A 22,078-nucleotide genomic window follows, 5' to 3' on the forward strand; every position below is an offset into this window, starting at 1 on the left:
ACGGCCGAGTGTTAGACATTTACTGTGGACAAAGACCTTTTTATTGGAGGATACATGTACTTAGTTGACAAATGTTTTTAAAGACAAATTGTATTGTTATAAGGTTATATTAAAACAACATTTGAACTAAGTTGATAGAATTAGTGCATGGAATTACTTTTTTTTTTCAGAAAATTTAGCTGAATCTGAATTTCTATGGTACTAGCTTAATCTAAAGTATGACTTTTTCTTAAGAGTTTTATGTAACGAATAGGAAAAACAGGTAGATCTGGAAGAAGTGACTGAAGGTCTCGTGGCAAGGGTTCTAACAAAGCGAGGCATTTTTCTTGGAAAACACGTTGGTGGCCAGGTATTTCAATTTGCACTATAGATATTGTGATATAGGTAGGTACAGAATGTTCTAGAATGTTCGCTGTCATTTTGATGGGTGATTTCGTTGCCTACGGAATAAGTTTTATTCCTTAGGCAACGGTGATTTCCTCTTTTATTGTAGTTATTTTTAGAAAAGGTGAAATTTTTATTTTTTCAGTTTATTTTAAAGGGATATGGTTAAGTTTAAAGAGCTAGTATCATCTTTAAAATAGTAATTTAATCAATTTCGTTACCAATTAATGATTAATTGTTAATTTAATTTAGATGATAATAACTTTTAACTAAGATGAATATAGTGTGTTCAATTCTACAATTATAAAACTAGTTTTTATTCAATTGAATTAATATTTATTCAAATCAAACAATAGGGTTTTAAATTAATATTGGAACAATTGAAATTAAATTAAATCTTCCAAATCCTTCGTTTAATTCTAATTTCGATAGAGCTTAGCATTATCTATTCATTATCCACTTTATTTTATCTTTATCCATACTCGAAAATTATCCACAAAACTTTCATGTTAAATCGTATTATAATCCAAAACTTTGTTTACAAATAATCGGTTATCCACCAATTTGTGGATAATGAATAGATAATGCCGAGCTCTAAATTTCGATAATTTTGGCTAATTATTAGTACTCCATAAAAAATCGAATTAAAGTAAGATTGAATTGATTCAAGTATTATTAAACTTTTTACGTTGCATCAAATTTTTGCAAAATATTTAAAGAATGACTATGAATTTCTTGCCAAGGCCTGGCAACCACTTTTTAGCACTTTCAGAGACTTAGGTGTGAGATTCTTAACATATTGTACACAAAATAATTCTAGGTGAGACTGTTAAGAAATAATTAAGGTAATTAATAAGAAAAGGGGATGGTGATTTATTTTTAGACCAGGTAATATTTCGCTTCTTTCCCTCCGTTATATCAATTGCTGGCGCGTCTTTCAGGCTTAATATGAAACTTAACCCGTGACAAAGTAAACGAGATTGTAAGAGTCCGCCTATAATTATAGCGAAAACCTTCCTTTCTTCATTTAATTACCACGAAAACTCGAAGGCTTAAGGCGGACCAAAGAGTTTGCGAAAGGAGCTACAACCATAAGTTTATCATGCCTCTAAGTAGAGAAATGGCTGCTACTCCTAAGGCAATAGTGTTTGTCTGGCTCCCTTTAACGAAACCAAATACTCTCTCCGTATCATTTATCACCTCAACTGCAATACAAAATTGTACTGCATGGCCTAGCGTTTCTCTTATCCCTTTTAGAATGTTTCAGGACTGAAACCGCCTCTATCTCACGAGAGAGAGAGGGATTTTGGGGTTGCTTAAGTAAAATTCGTTCACCCCCAAAGCCTGCCTATACGAAACGTAAAAATCTCCTATATTCCATTGGATGATTTTTTTTTCATGTGACCCATTTAGTAATCGTCTCGACCGCTTGGTGGCGGCACCGCGAGAGAAATTTCATAATTTTCTCTCTTCGGATCTTAGCGCTATACGAGTTCTGACGTCACAGTAGCCTGCGGAAGATGCCCAGTTGTAACCCATATTTGTGTACTTAGAGGCATGATAAACTTATGCTACTCCTTATTGGCATAGTTGGTATTCATTAATTAGGGTTCCGGTTTTATCAGTTTATCCGGCGAAGCGCGACAACTTTTCATTGTTTCATCGATTGGGTGCGTGCTTTTAATTAAGGGGAAACTCCACGGTAATATAGAACAACAATCGTAGCTACAAGCAAATTACGTGACATCTGGCGAGAATTTCCCAAACAAAATCGAGTTATTTCTATTGGGCAATACGACAAAAAAGTTTCGATTTGTAAGCCCCGCAGCAGTGCCTCTGATACATTCATCGTCATTAAGCTCTTTACAGGCAATACACTCGCTAATAGGCATTTTCCCTAGTCATGGGTTTGGTAATAATGCTGTTTCGAAGGACCCGTCAAAATACGGAGGGCACAAAAATCTTAAGAGTCGGTGAATATTTTTATTATTTTCAGTACAGTGTTTCCGCTTCCCAAACACTGAAAATGTTCAATTATAAAATCGTAAATAAGATACGAAAACAACTCAAAAAAGTATATGGCACAAGGTAATTCAAAGTTATTATTGGCGTGCAAATAATAACCCAGCTCTAGAGACCTTGTTAAACGCAGGCTGTAAAACCATATACTCAAATGTTTTTTCTTGCTCTGCAAAAGGAAGTATACAGGGTGTTTGTGAAAAGTCCATCAATAATGAAAGGGCGTATTTATTGGGCCATTTTGAGTCGAAAATGTTCTATGACATTTTGCCGTCCGAGCCACGGTTTTCGAGTTAAGATTTGAATATTTTAGGGATGACCCCTTCATTAAATTAGCGCTGTCTTTCAATTTCTTAATTAAATTTAAGGGGTCATCCGTAAATTACTCCAATCATAACTTGAAAACAGTGGCTCGGACGGAAAAATGTCATAGAACATTTTCGACTCAAAGTGGCCCAATAAATACGCCCTTTCATTATTGATGGACATTTCACAAACACCCTGTATAATTTGTTCAAACTATAGTTCCATGAACCCCCCCCCCCAAAAATCACCAGAAATTTTGTGTCAGATATTTATAATCGGACAAAATATGGTGTGGAAACTGTGATAATTTTGATAAACAATGGTTACATGGTGGAATTCAACACCCTTCTTTGGTCAGTACTAAATTTTCAATGAATTCCACCTTTTAACGAACCTTAAAATATTAGCTTTTAAACAACGTTTTATGTAATGACATGATCCTATCTTCAAATATTGATACTTGAAAGTGTAAATATGGGCCTGATAGGTTGTTAGTTCTAAATAAAAATCCCATAAAGTAAGGGCAGAGCACGTCGTTTGACTGGGTTATGACGTCATAATGGTGTCTCATTCTATAGAAAGGTAGCACACGATTAGTGTTTGCTTTATATAGTGTGGAACAGTATCTAGAGACAAACACTTATTTTTAGGAGAATGTCGCTGTACTACTAGTGATTTCAAATCTATAATTTTTATTTCTAGCTTTAAAAGTAGTGTCATACTCGGTGTTGCAGAACTGACGTTAATCACATCGATTATTTTCCATCGACAGAGTACAGAAACATTTTACTTAATATATGAGTGTTCCTCCGATCTGCACCACCTTCCATATCGAATCTGAAATTTCTTTAAAACCTCTTTAAGGGTCAATTTCAGGACGTGGTATCTTTGTAGATATTTGAAAAGTACCTATATTCCAGTTTTATGCCCAATTCCAAATTTTATTAAGAATTTTTGAAGTGTTGACAATTTTGAAAATATTAAAAAACCACTATTCTAAGATGTGGCAAAATTTTAACGTTTTATTTTCGTCAAGCTTGTTTCTACAAAAAAGGTTGTAAGAAATTCCTACAGTCGGTTAAGTCTTTCTTTCTCTTAGCCTCGAATCTAAGAATAGAATGGAATGGTTTCAAGGGTATCTCATTAAATCGATTGACACCAGTTACGTAAAAAATGTCAGTTATTCTTTATTGATATCTTCAGACCGTCTCTTAAGGAAAAACGAACTAGCGGGGAAAATGGATGTCGAGTTAACCAGTCGTTCAATCGGCTTTTTAGATAGGGTCGATAAAAATGAAATATATGGGAAGATAAATTAAAGAAAAGTATCATCGTCTATCACTTTACCAAATTATTTTTCCAACCCCCTAAAAATATGAAACATTAAGCTATATTTCTTCTCACAAATAGGAAATAGCTAGCGAAAAACGCATCAATATTATAGCCTTTTTAGGTCAAATCAATTTCCTCCCTATAAAATCGTCGTGCAATTTGTTGAAATATGAAACTACGTATGCATTGTAAGAAATTCCTTTTTCTGAAAGCGAACTTGATAAAATAGAGAAAGTTTAAATACGCAATATCAAACGTAGCAATTTCACTATAATTATAAAATTTGAAAGAAAATATTTTACCATAAAATTTTACTTTATTTTAAAATAACTTTTGAAGTAGTAAGGTCCAAAAAGCAAATCAGACTTTATTGAAGAAAAACTTCCCTTTTTAAGGTTGAGTTCTAATTAAGCTTTTGAGGTTTTATATAATCTGGAAAAATCGATATTTACTCTACGACTCTAAGTACATAAATATACTACTACAACACTGTTGACTTAAAAGCCATTAATCTTCCATGAGAAGGAAAAATTTCAGTTTTCTATGGATAAGATTAGGTCGATGTTTTGATTATCATTACTGAAAGTTCGATAAGGAAAATTTTTAAATCCCGAACTGTATAGGAGCAATAAAGTAAAGTAAAGCTATGTAAGGGCGCTTGAACCAGAGAATATTTTAGACATCAGGATTTGAATATAGAGAGTGCCTAAAATTTGTAGTTTTCTCTATCCTGCTTCTTGACGCGAATGTCTTCTGCTAACGCGGTGTTTTTGCCTGTCTTCTCTGGCTGACATTATGACAGTGTTAAAGGGAAGATGAAATGGAAAAAGAAGTGATTTTTTGCGATTCTTCTACTAATTTTAAGACCAATGCGCCTAGTGAAACATCCATGAACTAACACCGAATGATTTTCAAATTATAATTAGTTTGAGATTCCACGGTTAATTTTAAACAAGTACCTCCGACCAATCGCGTAACGTCCTACCTTTTTATTATCAAAATTCTCGTGGCGCGCTCCGTATCAAATGAAATTTATGGCAAGGTCTAATAAAATTTGAGCACGATGTGAAAATAGTAAAACTAATTTGATTTTTAAAATCATTCGAAGGTATTTTATCTGTGCTTTACGCTCACTTTCAGCCTTGATTTCGAATGATTGCAATTTTCTGAATTACCTCAATGTTTTTAGTCTGTTCAGTGTCCCAGAATCGTCAATTTTTCGAATATTTATAAGTTACAATACTTTAGAACTTGAAAAATGCACGCCATAAATCTATTTTCATACAACCTGAAGTACCGTGCCCTAATAATAAGCAGACGAACTATCTCACCCAAAGCGAGGCTTTTTGATTCAGCAACAAAAAAATAAGCACAATTTTCAAAAGCTTAGCCTTCCACTCCTTCCGCGTAAAATCCTCTCTGCTTGAACGAACTTGCGAACTAATCCCAGGCCGCAAGCGTTGCATACTACCTTCGTATACCTTTCCAATTAAGGAGGTCCCGCAAAACCCCTGTAAGTCGTAGAAAATTGAAAAGAGACCCGAGTTTAGGCTTGGCATGGCGGAAAAATATTGCGCGGGCTTATGTTATCTCGATGAAGAAATACCTGCTATCAATCATTTTTAATTGATGAAAAGCGTCGGTGTCAGCAAAAATCGTTTCTCCTACAGGTACATGAATATTTTGCCGTCCAACACGCCATTAATAATAAACGGGCGCGAAGTAAAATATTTACCTCGCTCAAGTAACCTTCACTTTGCTGGATACGACGTACTCTCTTACGAAAAGAACATTCTATATGCCACTAAAGGTTCACTGTAATTAATGCCGAAATTAAATGAACCGAAGTTAAGACTAAGTAAGGAAATTCTATAATAAATTTGTCTTATGGAGGTGGTTTAATAACTTTAACACTCTTATAATTGATAAAGATGATTTGTCAAATTGATGAATCTCTTACAGATTTCTTATCCATCGGTTTACTGATTTTTTCGACGTCACACAGGGGTTTTCAGGGCTGCGTTCAGCAACCGGCATCAAAAACATCGATGACTAAAAGATGACATCGATGTCTTATTTTCGCGTCTTTGGGCGTGACGTCATGATGCTCATATGATGCCCATCAGAAAAATCAGCTGTGAGAGGAGGTTTTTTTGATAAGCATCAGATTCATGAAGTAAATTTCGTCATTTTGCGCCGTGAGTCAAAAAATGGAGGGAACTACATCCCTATTTTAAATAATGAAGAATTGACAAATATTATCCTTACGGATAATAATACTAAAAAGCAATATATTATTTCGGTGAAAAAAGGATTATGACAGAGTTTTAAGAGGTAAATATACATTTAATATACATCTTTGTAAATAGTTCTGTTTTATTATTTAAGCCTCTGTCATAACGTTATCATAATATCGTCGCCATTTTGAAATGCATCGATTATACAAAATTGTGACGTTCAGCAACTGCAACGTCATCATGACGTCAAAAGAACACCGATTTCATTTTCACACTACGAAAAGATACAGGGAGATTATAATGATATACAACTCTTCTTTGTCTCATCTAACCGTCCTGCAACATTCCCCGTATTCAATGAAAATGTAATTCAATAGATCTGTGCTCAAAAAGATTCCACGGACCTGTGCTCAAAAAGATTCCACGGACCTGTGCTCATAAAGATTCCATAGACCTGTGCTCAAAATGATTCCATAGACCTGTGCTCAAAATGATTCCATAGACCTGAGCTCAAAAATATTCCAAAGACCCATGAATACAGAAATTACATAGACTTGTGCATATAAAGATTACATAGACCTGTGCATACAAAGATTCCATAGAAATTTGCATAGTAAGATCTCTTAGACCTGTGCATATAAAGATTCCATAAACCATTGCACAAAAATATTCCTTAAACTTGTACCGAAGCAGAAGTCATAGACTTGTGCACAATTAACCAGCCAGCAAATATTAAAACTGTCTGTCAAGGTGCCAGCAAATATTAAAACTGTCTGTCAAGGTGCTAGCAAAATATTGAGTATCGACACGAAATCCCTTCAAAATAATGAATTTCGTGATTGTAATTTTTTCTATCACCCAATTGAGGAATTGTTGAAAAAAATTTGTCTCATATGTAGACTATATAAATGACTATGGTGCAACATCTTTTAAAAGGCCAGATTCGAAACGGTTAATAATGTATTACCATTTTTCTTCATTCGTTCATATCCCTTATCTTAGTAACCAACGTATCTTTGCAAGGTCCATAAATTGTGAATTATTTTTAAATAGAAACGAGTCATTGCATTTACAGCACGTTCAAATATTTAATTCTATTATGAAATATAAGAGGATGAAAATTCCTGGTTTTTTTCTCAGGGTTCAATTTTTCGCCTTCATTTAAAATGGCGGGCTGAAAAAAGTCCCAATGGGCAACACCGGGTTTTTTGCCGCTAGTATGATAGACTTGGGTGATTTGCTCGAATTGCGTCATCAATCTCAGTTTAGTATCCAAGTATTAATTTTACGTATTCATTTCATATATGATTAGGAGAACCGGTTTTAGAGAGACTTATGAACTGCCCAATGTATTTTACCAACTCCCAACCTTAACAGTTCAGGGCATTTCATGTAAATGGGTGATTTTTGAATATTTTGAACTACAAATATCGTTAGCACTTAACCACTTTACGATAATTTAACCTTGCTTGATTGCTTGATTTCAAGAAGCTACACCTAGTTCGCGATGCGTCAAAATAATTAATGGTTATATAACTTTATGGGTAGTGTAAAATAAGTTTGTACTTCGAAACAGTTCATAAGATGTTAAGCTTTAATGGTATTAGAAACGAATTGTTTTTAACTACATCTCAGTTAAGAAATTTAATGAAGAAAACCGTTGATCTTTTCCTTAATTTGCACTCAAAATCTTCATTATAATACCAATTAAGGGAAACACAACCAGTTTATCAGCAAGGCACCAAAATGCGTTCAGCAACTGTCAACTTATGGCCAAGCAGAGACGATTTTAACACCATCGGTTTATGCATTGGTTCATAAGCGTAAAGGTATGTTGATGGGATGAAGGTTAAAACACAAACGGACCGAAAAAAAGCACTTGGGCTAATCCATGCTTTTAAATTGTAAATGACATTTTAATTGCATATTGGTTTTATTACTAGTTTATTAAAGACGTTTACCATTAATTATCATAGAAAAATAATCCAAGGATAAGTTCTATAAAATTAAATTTTTAAGTGCTCTATTTATCGTGCCTAAAAGAAAACGCCCCTTAATGAATATTATTTATTTTCTATTATTCTGATTTGAATACGAGATATTTTAAAAAGAACAGAAAGACTAACTTGAAATTGCTTTATAGTTGTAGAGGTTACCTAAAGTTATAATAATACAAAAAGTTTTATTTTTATAGGTACACAAAGGAAACGTTCAGGCATCATAACATAATACCTTAAAAGAAAGGCCTTTCTCTAAATATAAAAGGAAAAATATTTAAAAACCAATTATCTCTTATTAAAAAATAATTAGCATTTAATTAGTCTTAAAAACAAGGAATATTGCTCCGCCATTGGTTTAGTGGCGTCTGCTAAACCGAACCTCAGACCCTACTATACTCTTAACTCTATCTGTCTGTGAGAATTCAACCAATCTCGTTGGGGTAAGAGTTTCGACTTAGCAGACGCCACTAGACCAATGGCGGGTGGCGCAGTAGTTCTCGTTAATCAGACTAATTATAGGCTTATTATTTTGTAATAAGAGGTCATTTATTTAGATTTTTAATATATTTTTTTATATTTTTTATATTTTTTATATTTAGAAAAAGGTCGTTCTTTTAAGATGCAATGTTATGTTACATGAACTTTTCCTTTACATTCCTAATGAATAGCGGTATTTTTACAATTGAATAGAAGGCGGTTCTTTTAAGGTATAATGTTATGTTATCATGTCTTTTCATTTAATCTCTATTCGTCGGGACACATTTGGTTTTTTTTTCTCGTTCGAATGATATATCCAGTTTTCCACCCCATGGGATTCTGTCCAATGGGAGTCGAGCAGGAAAATAATTCCAAAAAATTGTTTGCAAAACTTGCATCGAGATTTGAATTAATTGTTCTCATTATCGTTTTTTAACTTAATTGCGCAGTACACCTTTTAGGGCACATAATATGATGTACATCTACGATGTGGGTATTGGTTTGACCTGCCCTGTTGTTGTTGTCGTCGTTGGTGGCGGAGGCGTCGTGCCACATTGCAGCCTTTGGGAGTATTAAGTGTTCGTTTCGTCATTGAAGGGAGAGGAGATATTTTTCGTTCGTGTATTTTAAAAGGAAGGGGTTATAATAGTAAGTTTAAGCATTGCAACGTTTGCTCTATCTATTTAAAACGAGAGGAATATGGTATTGTCTAAATTTAAATGAAAGCTGTCATACTTCTTTTAAAATTTCTGTCACTCGTCGACAATAAAGATTCCACGCTTTAAATACCGCTTCCCTACTTCAACCTCCAAAGAAATGGAGGAGATTTTAAAAGCAAATCAAGTGTATACTGTTGTTACTTTTAGAATACGATCTCAGAAGAATTGCGAAAGAAATTACATACTACCTTATGGCCACGGGATATTTCAATTTTAACATCAGTAAATTTGTTGGAAGGATTTACCACTGTTTAGGGTAGGGTATGGAGGGGCTATTCACTCGAATATTCTGTAAGGGTAATCATTTTAGTACTGGAAAAAGTAGCGCATCGAGGGGCTATTCACTGAGTTTCCCTGTACCTCTATTAAGGTATACGTTAGGGACCCGGATTATCGTTTTAGCACCGTTAAAGGTAGCGCATCTAGGCGCTAATCACTCAGGTTTCCTGTGTTTCTTTAAAGGTTAGGTATGTTTTTTACCAGTTTTAAAGACTACGCATCGTGGGCTACTGACGTCGCTAGTCACAAAGGTTTTACGCTTACAATTATTGCAATACGTATTACGGGTAGCACTGTTAAATGTAGCGTGGCGATTATCTACTCACTCAAGTTTCCTGTTTTTATCGCAATCGTACAATTGGAACAGAAGTAAATTCAATGAAGTAATATTTTCACTAATAACTAAATATCGTTTGATTTGTATGCCTTATTAAAAGCTGGAGTTTGGGTAAGATGTAGCTTTAATATCGGTCTTGATCATCTTGTTTTAGTTTCATTAAGGTTTACTCTAAAATTTATGAAGTTTATTTTAATATCGTTTAAAAATGCAAACCGTTATAAAACAAATGAATCTGTTTCTTGGTATTGAAAAAAAATATTTAAAACTTTTATAAAATGATTTTACAGCAACGGGTTTCGTCATTACCCAAAAACCAAGCGCCCAGGCACCATGAAAAATTTAAAGTCCCTGGTTTTATTATGCGTTTTAATCGTTGAGATATTGGTCAGTTGTCAGGCCGAAAAGTTTAGCTTTTTGCCAAACCCAGAAGTAGAGGTTTCCGAAAATGTAGCTTACGTTAAACTTTTAGATTTGGAAAAAAAATTAAAATCAGGGACAGAATCTTTCTTCAAGAACGTCTTGCCGTACGCGTACAGATTGGGCTCCGAAGCGGAAATAAGTGGAGAATGCTTGGGCTCTCTACTGAAATTTATGACGGCTTTGAAAGACCTCAAACTATGGGCTGTTGAAAGTAAGTACATCATCTTATCTCAAATTTGAAAACGCTACGTTAATGGTGAACTAACGCAATTATAAAATCGGAAAAAAAATGAAGAGAACTCTAATTCTACTAAGGTTTTTTTTTGAACCAAACACCAGGGCCGGACAATATAGATGTTTAAGTTATAGAAAGCATATATATGTTTTTACCTGTCCTAGTGACGATGACGTCACGGAGAGGTATTACCTTGTCGTGTCTGTCTGTCTGTCACCGCGTTTGCAGTTGGCAAATCGGACCAAACGTATATGCTGTATTCGGAACGCGTTCACAATTCCATAATCGTCGTTAGGGTTAAGCTTTACGCGGTGATCGGTTAGGGTTACGAGACACGTGTAGCCTCTCAATGGCAGGGCGTCCACCGAAAGTTGCGGAATTTGCGAGTTTTCCTATCATTTATTATGTATCAATCGCGTTATTTATCCTAAATTTCCAAAAGTTATTAAAGAGGCATACGCTAGAATTCAAACGTTAACAATAACTAGGTTTAAATTGATTTTAGGAAACACGTTTCTTAAAACGACTTAACTAATATTAAGGTAAATTACTGACGATAAAAATAATTATATTTATTCAATTATTTAAGAAATACGTCTCTACTCGGAGAGGTTTATTTTGGTTTCCCAACTTGTGCTATATACGGTTTCTTCTCGTTTTTACCTCTCCGGTTGATGAAAGACGATGACGTCACGGAGAGGTTAAAACTGGGTGTGTCTGTCACCACGTTTGCAGTTGGCAAATCGGAGCAAATGTGTTCCCAATTTCCGGACCGCGATCGTAGTTCACGAAAAGTCGGAAAATTGTACTTTAATACGTTATATATCTCACTTAATTTATTGACTTGCATAATAAGATCAGGTCAACAAATTTTAAAAAGCACGCAAAACAGAAATAGTAGTTTAGGTAAAAACAAGTTGGGAAACCAAAGTAAACCTCTCCCAGTCGAGACGAAGATTATCTACCCGCTTAAGAAATTTTTCATTAAATAATTAATAAATATAATTGATATTCAGTAATTTAGATATATTCTTCTTAAGTCGTTTTAAGAAACGTTAGTTCTTAGATCATTGTAACCATAGCTATTGCTAATCGTTCTCTATTTCTGCATCTAAAATTACATGGATCCTTGATTTTATCGAATACAAACAGTAATTCAACTGATTTACTTGTAATGAAAATATCCTTACTTCAAACAATTTTGTTGAGTTATGAGTGTATTAGTGCAATACGAACAGAGAATTTGTTTGAATAGCCCGTCGACGCGCAGCCTTTAACACACAAGTATCCCTTACTAGGCGAGCGTTAAATATGAGTGAAAATACCAATTATACTTGTGACAGTGCTCGATGCTACTGGAAAACCTAGCAGCGGAATGTTATTGGGCAATACGGCGTCACTTGGCAACTATCAACAATGTCTGAATTTAGAAATTCCCGACGATGGCAAGTACCTACGATCAACGCCGAAAACTGGACAGTATTGCATCGTTAGAATTCGAACTCCCTTACCACCCAGACCCGACAAATTGCAACTATTTCGACCGGTTTTTCGAAAAATAAACGTTACTTTCGAAACTCAGGTGAAATATCTGGTTGTTTAAATGCTAAAAGTAAGAATCATCGAAAACTAATTAAAATCTTTACCGTTTCGTTCAGTTAATGAATCACTTGCGAGGATTCTTATTCGGAATGTACGATCTACCCGCGAAGGTAGGGCTTTGTGTACCTTCCACTTGCTCAATGGAAGATCTGACCAAGATAGTGACGCTGAGTATGAAACTTATATTTAGTTTGTTAATGTAACAGTTTTTTTTGAGCATTTGGAATAAATAATGTTTTACAGCGGGGAACGAGTTAGCGATAAATGCTGAAATGGAATCTTGCGAATTGCCAGAAAAAATGCAACTCAACCAACTACAAATCATCTTAATGTAAGTCCGAAACACTTGAATGAATATAAGTAATAGACCTTTTCACCGGTAGAGCGAGGTAAAAAGGGGTGTAATTCTCGAGAGATGAGCATGCGCAGAAAGAATTTTTGTTGCCAGTCGTATTTTGCAACCATTTCTTTTGCCTTATTTGTTACGCGTTTGAGTTTATTTTCATAAAACAGTGTTGTTTTACCGGTTACAAATGTATTAATTGAACTTCCAACGTGAAATTTTATCGAATTCAATTGATAGATGTAAGATTAAGGTACTTAATGAAATTCTACAGACCAAATTGGGCGCCAAGGCTTAGGAGCGTTTTATACGTAGCGCTTTCGGCGGCGGACATCGTCACATCGCCGATGAAGCGATGATTCTATACCGTCGCCGAGGCTTAGTGAGTTTTAGCCTACTTATATCAATGCATCGTTACCATTAAAACATTGGTTTTAATTGTACTTTCTTGTTTTTAAGTACTAGGCATTTTATTTTAATATTAAATTACAAAAAGTTCTCCCACACGTCCATCGTAGTCAAGTTTACATGTTATCTCCATAGAAGCGTAAAATGCATGCCGCCAAACATTGTAACTGCTCATGCGCGGCCATAAGTGTGAATAGGTCTTTAATGTACGTTGGAGCATTTTCATTACCATTCTACACACTCTAAGAAATATTTGTTCCAACCTGAACAAATAATTGTGCAAAGCCTCAACACACTGAGAGCACACTTTTGCGTTTAGTTTTGAACGGTAAATACAGGTACCAAAATTGAACACTAAAACAGTGTGCTAGGTTGAGCACTTTCGTGCGATTTTTTTTAAAAAAATCATTTGATTAAAATCAAGAATATATTTTTATTTTTAAAATTTTTTTTCGAAGATTCCAAGAAGTAGTTTAAGAAACGAGAGAAGAAACTTAACTAGAAAAGACCTAAAATTAAAAATAATCATGGTTTTGGTATATTTCAATGTAAGTTTTTCCCAGAACTCCAGTTTGTCTTGCTGGAAAGGCTTGGAAATGAAATAGCGGTCAAGCTAGTCTTTTTATACAAGCATTTGAATTGTAATAATATCCAATAGCTGCTTAAATGTCATGATTATTTTGCTTTTGCTTAATTTTGACTCAAAAGTTTTCATGTTGGTAATTTACTATCTATTAGTTCAATAAAAATCAAAAAAATCATATAAATCAATTAAAATCAAAAAAATCTGATTTAAATAAAAAAAAATAGATTTTTTGTGTGGTAGGATTTCATCTTAGATATGCAAAATTGAACAGTACAGTTGAAAATTTGGCACACATAATGTATAAATTTTGAATGGTATAAATGACAATTAGGAAAACTTATAGTGTGAGTTAGATTTGAATGGCTTTAGTGACATATTGGCACACTTAAAGTGGCAGTTTTGATTAGTTTAGTGGGCCATGAATAATCGGATTCAGAGTTAGGCCTACGCGTGCATCTTCGATATTCCAGCAATTACGTTTTAGGAGCCGACACTGTGAAAGGAGTGACGTATTAGTGATAAATTCTATTGGAAGGTGAGATCAGCCCTCGAATTTGCACACGTGTTTATGTTTCTGCTAAGAAAATGTAATTGCTCATATTGTACACATGAAAGATTTTCTTTCGAATGAGAAAGACAAAGTTCAAATGTGTCCTATAAAGCCTGAATGATAATGAATTTATATTATAGATGCGTCTTATCAGCATTTGCAATTGCGTGTCTAGTGTCGACTGTTGTGGTTGAAATTCACGCTTATAGTCGAGGACCGGAAGCTCACGAACATAAAAACAGTAAGTGCGCGTGATGGGGGGAGTAGAAACCAGGGTGCGAATTAAAAAAAACCCAGCCCAAAAAACCCCCGAGTTTGATTGGGTTTTACCCACCATAAAAAACCCAGCCCAAAAACCCACTTAATACATCCCATTACTAAGATTTACAATTTTGATGAATTTGAATGCTAGAATAATTTCATTTTAAAGATATTTGTTGTTTCCACTTCAAAAGTACCATTTAATATTATTTGTTACTTTTTATGAGGCATTTTAAGACTTCTTTATTTAGCAGTTACGTTTGAATGGCAATTTCTACCATGCACACAGCTGCTAAAGATAAAAAACACATACAAACCCAAGTACCCAATAAAAAAACCAAAACCCGATGGGCTGGGCTTTTTAAAAAAAACCCAGGTTTTTTTGAACCTGGTAGAAACCAATAATAATAATTATGAACATTTTTTGCAGAAAGCTGGACCTATCGAGTGATACTGTCATTCTCCGTTGTGGCGAACTTGAAGAGATTCATAGCAACCACACCAACCAAACCTTTTTCATTAGACAGCACGATGGGTTTAAAATATATATCGACGTGTTTGGTTATTCTCGCGCACGCATACACGATTTTAGACACAAACTTGATAGGTAATAAAGTAACATAACATTGTACCTTAAAAGAACGGACCTTTTCAAAATTAAAAGGAAAAATATTTAAAAAATAGATGATCTCTTAGTAATACAAAATAAGTAGCATTTAATTAGTCTTAAAAACAAGGACTACTGCGCCGCCTTTGGTTTAGTGGCGTCTGCTAAATTTAACCTCTTACCCCTTACTTATCTCAGCCTGTTAAAATTTAACCAAAACCCGTATGGGTAAGTGGTTCGGTTTTGGCAGACGCTACTAAAGATATGGTGGAGCGGTAATCCTCGTTTTTAAGGCTAATTAAATGCTAATTGTTTTGTTTTAGGAGATCATATTATTATTTTTTTATTTTTGAATACTTTTATATTTGTAAAAAGGCCGTACTTTTAAGGCAAAATGTTACGTTACCTGAACGCTTCCTTAAAATTGTGTATAAAAATCTATTTAAACTTTAGGTAACCTCTACAATTTTAAAGCAATGACAAAAAGTGTTTTATTTATTACTGTCATGGGAGCATTCATGACCGTTGAAACATTTTTCTTTATTTCGTAAGTATCATCATGAAGCGAGACGAAAGTGATTAAATAGACCACTTTGATGGAACAAAGACCCTTAAATCTTGGTGGTTTTTTTTTCGGTCGTGCTTTAAACAGTTTCCATTCTTTTATTAACGTCGAAATGGTCGATAGGGGAGATGGAAACATTTTACGGCTCGAATTTGAAGAAATGCTCACTTTCTTTATTAGATTCATCTTTCTTTTGCAGCGCTACACTGATATCGTACAAAATAGTTCAGACCTACGACGGGAGTGGAATATATGATCCTTTCGTTCGATTGCTACGCCGAATATGGCGACTACTGCCGGCAGTGTTAATAGTTACTGCCATTGCTTTCTTACTGCCTTTACTGGCATCTGGCCCCGAATATAAATTTTTTATGGAAGACATTGTCGAAAGTTGCAAAGAAAATTGGTGGAAAAACATCTTGTTCATTGAAAACTTCGTCACGGTCAATAAAATGGTAAGCAATGAGACTTGGTAATTTCATTTTATTTCGCAACCAAAAGCATATAATAGCTCGCATAACACATGTCGGTTTAGTCATTGGCTGTTGAAAAAGATTTTTAATCAAAATTTGTTTCAGTGTAATTTTACCAAGATATGGTATAATCATGGAGCTAACTAAGTGATAGTTAGTTCCATGGTATAATTATGCTTTTCATCGCGGGAAAAATTCATCAAGCCACGCTTTTATAATTTCATATGTTATAAAAACCTACCAATGGCTTCCTATTGGAACGAAACTAGTGTTATTCTAGACCGCCTGAACTACCGTTGTGCGAGTACTCGATAAGACATTTTGTGAGACTCGAAAATATTTCGAGTATTAAGCCTAGGCTCGAAAAATACTCGAACATTTCCAATAACTTTGTAAATGCTATGTAGTAGTTGTAGAAACTTCTAGAAAGTCACTCTTATTCGCTAGTAGACGAATTTTACAAATTTACAGCTGATTGGATAGTTTAGACACAGGTTTAGATCTCAACGGCAGTATATTACAATAGGGCAGAGGATGAAGATCATAGCTGGTTCATTAGTGCATGATCGAAATAGTGACCAATCCAAAACACGTACAAACCGACACATCCACTAGTGTATCAAGAAGGCTTTGGAAAGATAAGTGGAGGGGTGGAAATTTGAGAGAGAAAAAAATTAAGAACAAATTGAAGCGGTTACTTACTGTTAACAATTAAAGCATGATATTTGAACTTTTGAAGTGAAATGGCGTAAAATTTTATTATCCGCTTCTTTTTCTTCAAACTATTGGAATTTGGTCATTATTTAAGTAAAATGGTTAAGAATAAGCACCGTGTGTTTCCAAGCTGTACAACAGTCATTTCCGATGTTGACATAAACCGCAAGGAGTGGAATTAGAGCCATCCTCTCATGTGACCTTTAATTCTGTCCCTAAAATGGCCTAGCGCGAATTTTTTTAACAGGGAACATTGGTAGCAGCTTGTTACACATAGTGGACGGTTATTTTTTTTCGTTAAAAACATGTCCTGTATTATTCACTATAACGAGCATAGCGTTACCTTAAATGATTTCACAGTGTTTGTCTCACTCGTGGTACGTGTCCGTCGACATTCAGTTGTTTCTGGTTGGAATCCTTTATTACGCCCTGTTGTTCAAGTAGGTTCAATATATGCCCGGTTAGAAGGGTAAAGTTGTCCATTAATTCCTTTTCATTTAAAAATTAGGAAAAGAATCTTGGGCACTGCGTTTCTCATTTTGCTATTAGGGGGAAGTGTACTGTCCACCGGAATAATAACGTACATTTATAAACATCCACCAGCTGTTCAAGCCCCATACGCGGATCTTGGGTATTTATTCGAATGCTTTTTAAAAATTTAAATTGCATAGATATGGATTCTTTGTTTATAATCTGAACACTCCGAACACTTTCTCGAAACACCTTAGACACTTTTAAGTCCCTGTATTGTCAAAGTTGGCTTATTTGGTTTCTGAGTCACACACTCATTGACCTATCATCAAATTTCTAATGCAGTTCTTACAGAGATAGATACTTCAAATTTCGGATATTTACGTGGTATTTAATTTATGAAGAAAGGAAAAATTACAAGATACTGAATTTTTAATAAAAGGGTTAGTTAGTTCTGACTTTAATGACAAGATTACGCTGACCAAAGAAACAATAACAGAAACGAAACAAGTTGGAAAAACCCAAATATTACCTCTCCGAGTCAAGAGCAGGACTACTACTACAAACTTATTAACCTAGATATAGAATTATTTCTCTTTTTTTTTGAAGTAAAAATTTACAAATTATTAAAGCAGTATTCCAAGCATAGCGAATATATAGTATAGCAGACGACATTTTACATCGTAATAACGAATATTTTCCACATATTCAGTATATATTATGGAAAAAGGGATGTTGGTTCTGTAGGATTTCTTTACACAAGGCGAACTGCTAACGCAGCGCACTAGTATAACAACGGACGGACACACACAAACACATAGACTGCTGTTTAACTCTTTCCGTATTAAGTTTGAGTAGCGAACAAGATTATCCTAAAAACCAAAATAAATATAATTAATATTACATATTTTCTTCGTTAGTTATTCACCTTATTGAACGTTACATCATTTTAAAAAAGAACAATAAGACATATTGACGTTTGTTGATTCGCCTTACCTCGGTAGTATATAATGTTTTCAAATCTTAAGGATATAAACAGCGCAATTGCGTGAACCTTTGGTGGAAGACCCACCATTGGAAGGCTAGACGTTTCTCGTAACCCTAGCCGATCGCCGCGCATGTCTTAACCTTAACGATGATGATGGATATAGAAGCCAGTATGTACAGACTCGTGTCCATGTGGAATGGACAAAAGACCAGAAGATAGTTTTGTTTAGAAGCCATACGTACAAACTGGTATCCATGTTTGATGGACAAAAGGCCAGATGATGGTAGTTTTTAGAAGCCAGTAAGTGTGGGATGGACAAAAGGCCAGATGATGGTGATGTTTAGAAGCCAGTACGTACAGACTGGTGTCAATGTGGGATGGACAAAGGACCGGATGATTGTGGTGTTAGACAGACAATGGAGTAATAGCCAGTGTAGGAAGAATACAATTTTCCAAATTTCCGGGAAATTGAGAACCCCGATTTGCCAACTGCAAACGCGGTCCCCTGGGGTGTAACAACAGACAGACAGACAGACAGACACACACACACACGCACCCCGACACCCAGACAGACACGTTGAAATTAGAACCTCTCCGTGACATACGTCACTCGGAGAGGTAAAATGAAGTTAGATCCTAAACTATGCCAAGCTAAGCGTTGGAACTGTTTCACCCTAGTTTTTGCTATATTGCTTTCGACGAAGCGAATTAAAAATTACCATAAAAACTTTAATATCGTCAGTCTAGTGTTTCAGTATTACGAAGACATCTATCTCCAGCCTTCCACTCATCTCGGTTCTTACGCGGTAGGGTTATTCCTCGGAACTCACCTAGCCCGAAATCCAAAAATTAAACTTACCACTGTGAGTATTGATTATTGCCTATTTACAATCATATAAAAACAATTTAAGATAACCACTATTCCATTAGTTAACATCACTTATAGGGTGGGTTATAGCCTCGAGCGTTGGAATAACAGTCGCCCTATTTCCGTGGGGATCCGGTTTAGCATGGACCACTCTCGAAGCGGCAATCTTTGCGGCCAGTCAAAGACCAGTTTGGAGTTTATGCGTGGCTTGGATTGTTTTCGTTTGTTTCGTTGGAAAAGGAGGTATTTATTGAATTTGAACGCAGTTAAACTGTAACCTTCCAATTTTCGTTCATTATAAACCTATTTCGAATTACAGGTTACTTGAACACTCTGTTGTCGTGGCGAGGGTTTCAACCATTGCTCAAACTCTCATACATGATATATTTGATTCATTATGAAGTGCATCTGGTGTACACTTATTCCAGACAGGGTCCCTCGTATCTTTCTCATAGCACATTTGTAAGTTGAAAAGTAATTTGATATATGCGATCAACTTTATCTCATCATGGATTTAGATCTACAATTTCTTCGGAACCTTGTGCGTCAGTCATATCTTGGCCTTTGTACTATACGTATTTTTCGAAGCTCCTTTGATGGAGTTGGAGAATATGTTTTGGGCTTGGTACCGAGGGGAATTTCGTGAACCATCTAATAAAGATATTTGTAAAGATAATTTGTAATCGCGTTTATAAGACAATAAACATATGTTGGACAAGTCCAATTCAGGAGCAAACCTATTTAGAATTAATGAAAAATGTCTTGATTAGAATCAAGACATGAAAAGTATCGATAAGACGAAGGTTATCACTTGACTTAAGGATTAGATATTAATTTTTCTTTTTAACTGAAACTTAAAGGCATGCTTAAGAAAAAAGAACGCTCCGTTACCGTTTTCCGTTGAAATAACTTATTTTACTTGAAATCAATTTCAAAAATTTACTTATCTCGGCTTTTCGACCACAATTCCATTCCCTGAAAACATTTTATCATTACATTAATTACTTTTGAGGGAGTACGTGTATGGCGTTGCGTTTTAAAAGGTTGCCAAAGACGTTACATCCCCATTCGTGCCCGGCACGCTTTGCAGTAGAACATTTTAATTATTCTTAAACCAATGGCGGGAAATTCAATAGCGACAGTAAGATTTTTACTCGCGGTTTTGCAAAATGATGTAATATGAAGTGTACTTTAGTCAACCGTCATACTGTTCTTTCTCGTAGTTCAGGGCATGATCAGTGTTAAAAAGTTTTCCAAGTTTTAGAGATAACACAAGGAAGAAAAATAAGCTTGATCTTTTTTTTATTAATTATTGCCATGAGTTGAACTAGATACTTGACCTTCATCCTGCAATCATTCAAGAAATTCAAGGTCTCTATAAGGCAAGTGTATCAATATTTTCACATTTTCGAGAGTTTTTCGTAAAAAAAAAACTGAAGACCCGAGCGATGACTCCTCAGTCGAAGTCGAAGTAAGAAGACATTAATTGAAAGTTTTCTCGCATTAGATCTCGACGAAACCCCTACTTTAATAAATAAGTTGGTATAATTCGGAAACTTCGACTCACCCCATACTTGAATAACTTTACAATCTACACCCATATTTACCCATCTGTGAACACGAGGCAAAGTCGGCACCGAAACAGCAGCTCGGCCGTTAAACTTCTTTTTCCACAAACATTGTTGTTGTCTTATGTTTTCTCTTCAGGACGGGTGTGCCTAGTATAGTCTGAGACCCTCTTCATTACCAGTTAATACGCTTCTATTAGTACTGTCTGCTATTACTTCCGTTAATTCTATCTGCAAAGGCAGAGATACTCTTAAGACAAGGCTCATGTCAGGTTAAAACGCTATGAAAACTCGGAATTAGCTTTGAAAATCGATTCAAGTTGGTTCGGGAAGCCACTTCTAGAAACCGCGTATGAATTTAATTTCTTGATTATCAGATTTGTTTAAATTTAACTTTGGTAGCGTTTTCAATCGTTTCGAACCGGTAAGTGTGAACATGGCGTTAGAATTGTGTGCCATACCATTGATGTTTGTTCTGACTTCACTGGTTTTCTTTTAGCAACTGTATTCGTAGCTTTGAAATTGTAACCTTGGTTTGGTTTGAAACAGTCTTATGTTTCAATTGTTCAACTTCCCAATATTTGAATGCCTTCAAAGACAGTAGAATAGTGGCTTGTTATATTATTTTTCTTCAAAATGTCGTTTCTCTCTTTTACTGTCTACTTCGTGACGTCGCAAGCTGTTACTTCCCCAGAATCGATTAGGCATTAAGTTATCAATAACGTTATACACTATAGCCAATCAGTTCGTAAGGCTGCTGGCTACCATTTGCAAACAACGACCGGCGGATGTTCAATGTAACTGTAAATTTGAGAAACCGAAGGACGCGGAGAGTCGGAGACCTTTGTTATAATATCCTATCGATTTGGCCTACATTGTCCACAGATCGTTCATTTCCATCTAAGAGCTAGCCAGACACCTACCCAACAACCCCTTTGCCAATTAATATCTTCAACGAAACCAATGGCTAAATGCGTGGTTTCTCCAATTCAGATATTTCCACGACGTTCATGAGTGAGATGCTGATAAATTGAAAAAGCCAAAAATATCTGGATGTTTAAACTGGTCTTAGACGAAAGGCGTTGTTTGACAAGGCACGACAGGTTTGAAGGTTGCTAGAAGTTATTTACACTGAGTATATAATTTATAAAATTAATTTTTCTCACACCTTTGATTGAGAGGTAGCTTACGGCTAAGGCTGGTTTTCAAAGGAGCTATTTGAGGGTAAAATGTGACTGGATACGTGAAGAAACGAGATGTGCATAGGGATATTTTTATAGGCCCATTCGCACCGAGTTTTGGAGTGTACCACGTGAAAGCAGTTCC

General features: G+C 35.2%; 1 protein-coding gene across 1 annotated transcript; it reads left to right on the forward strand.

Annotated features, from left to right (window-relative positions):
- The first annotated feature begins 10,423 nt into the window (after positions 1 to 10,423).
- On the forward strand, positions 10,424 to 19,867 carry LOC149627456 (nose resistant to fluoxetine protein 6-like). The gene is made up of 13 exons (XM_089851689.1): positions 10,424 to 10,724; positions 12,092 to 12,330; positions 12,407 to 12,521; positions 12,594 to 12,681; positions 14,378 to 14,478; positions 15,559 to 15,652; positions 15,870 to 16,125; positions 17,218 to 17,297; positions 17,366 to 17,488; positions 19,059 to 19,179; positions 19,247 to 19,427; positions 19,504 to 19,646; positions 19,703 to 19,867. Exons 1-13 carry the CDS (start codon positions 10,424 to 10,426, stop codon positions 19,865 to 19,867), a joined length of 2,007 nt encoding a protein of 668 aa, XP_089707815.1.
- The last annotated feature ends 2,211 nt before the right edge of the window (positions 19,868 to 22,078 follow it).

Source organism: Phalangium opilio, unplaced genomic scaffold, assembly GCF_054372755.1.
Source record: "Phalangium opilio isolate 3A_F unplaced genomic scaffold, DU_Popi_V2 ptg000105l_1, whole genome shotgun sequence".
NCBI lineage: Eukaryota > Metazoa > Arthropoda > Arachnida > Opiliones > Phalangiidae > Phalangium > Phalangium opilio.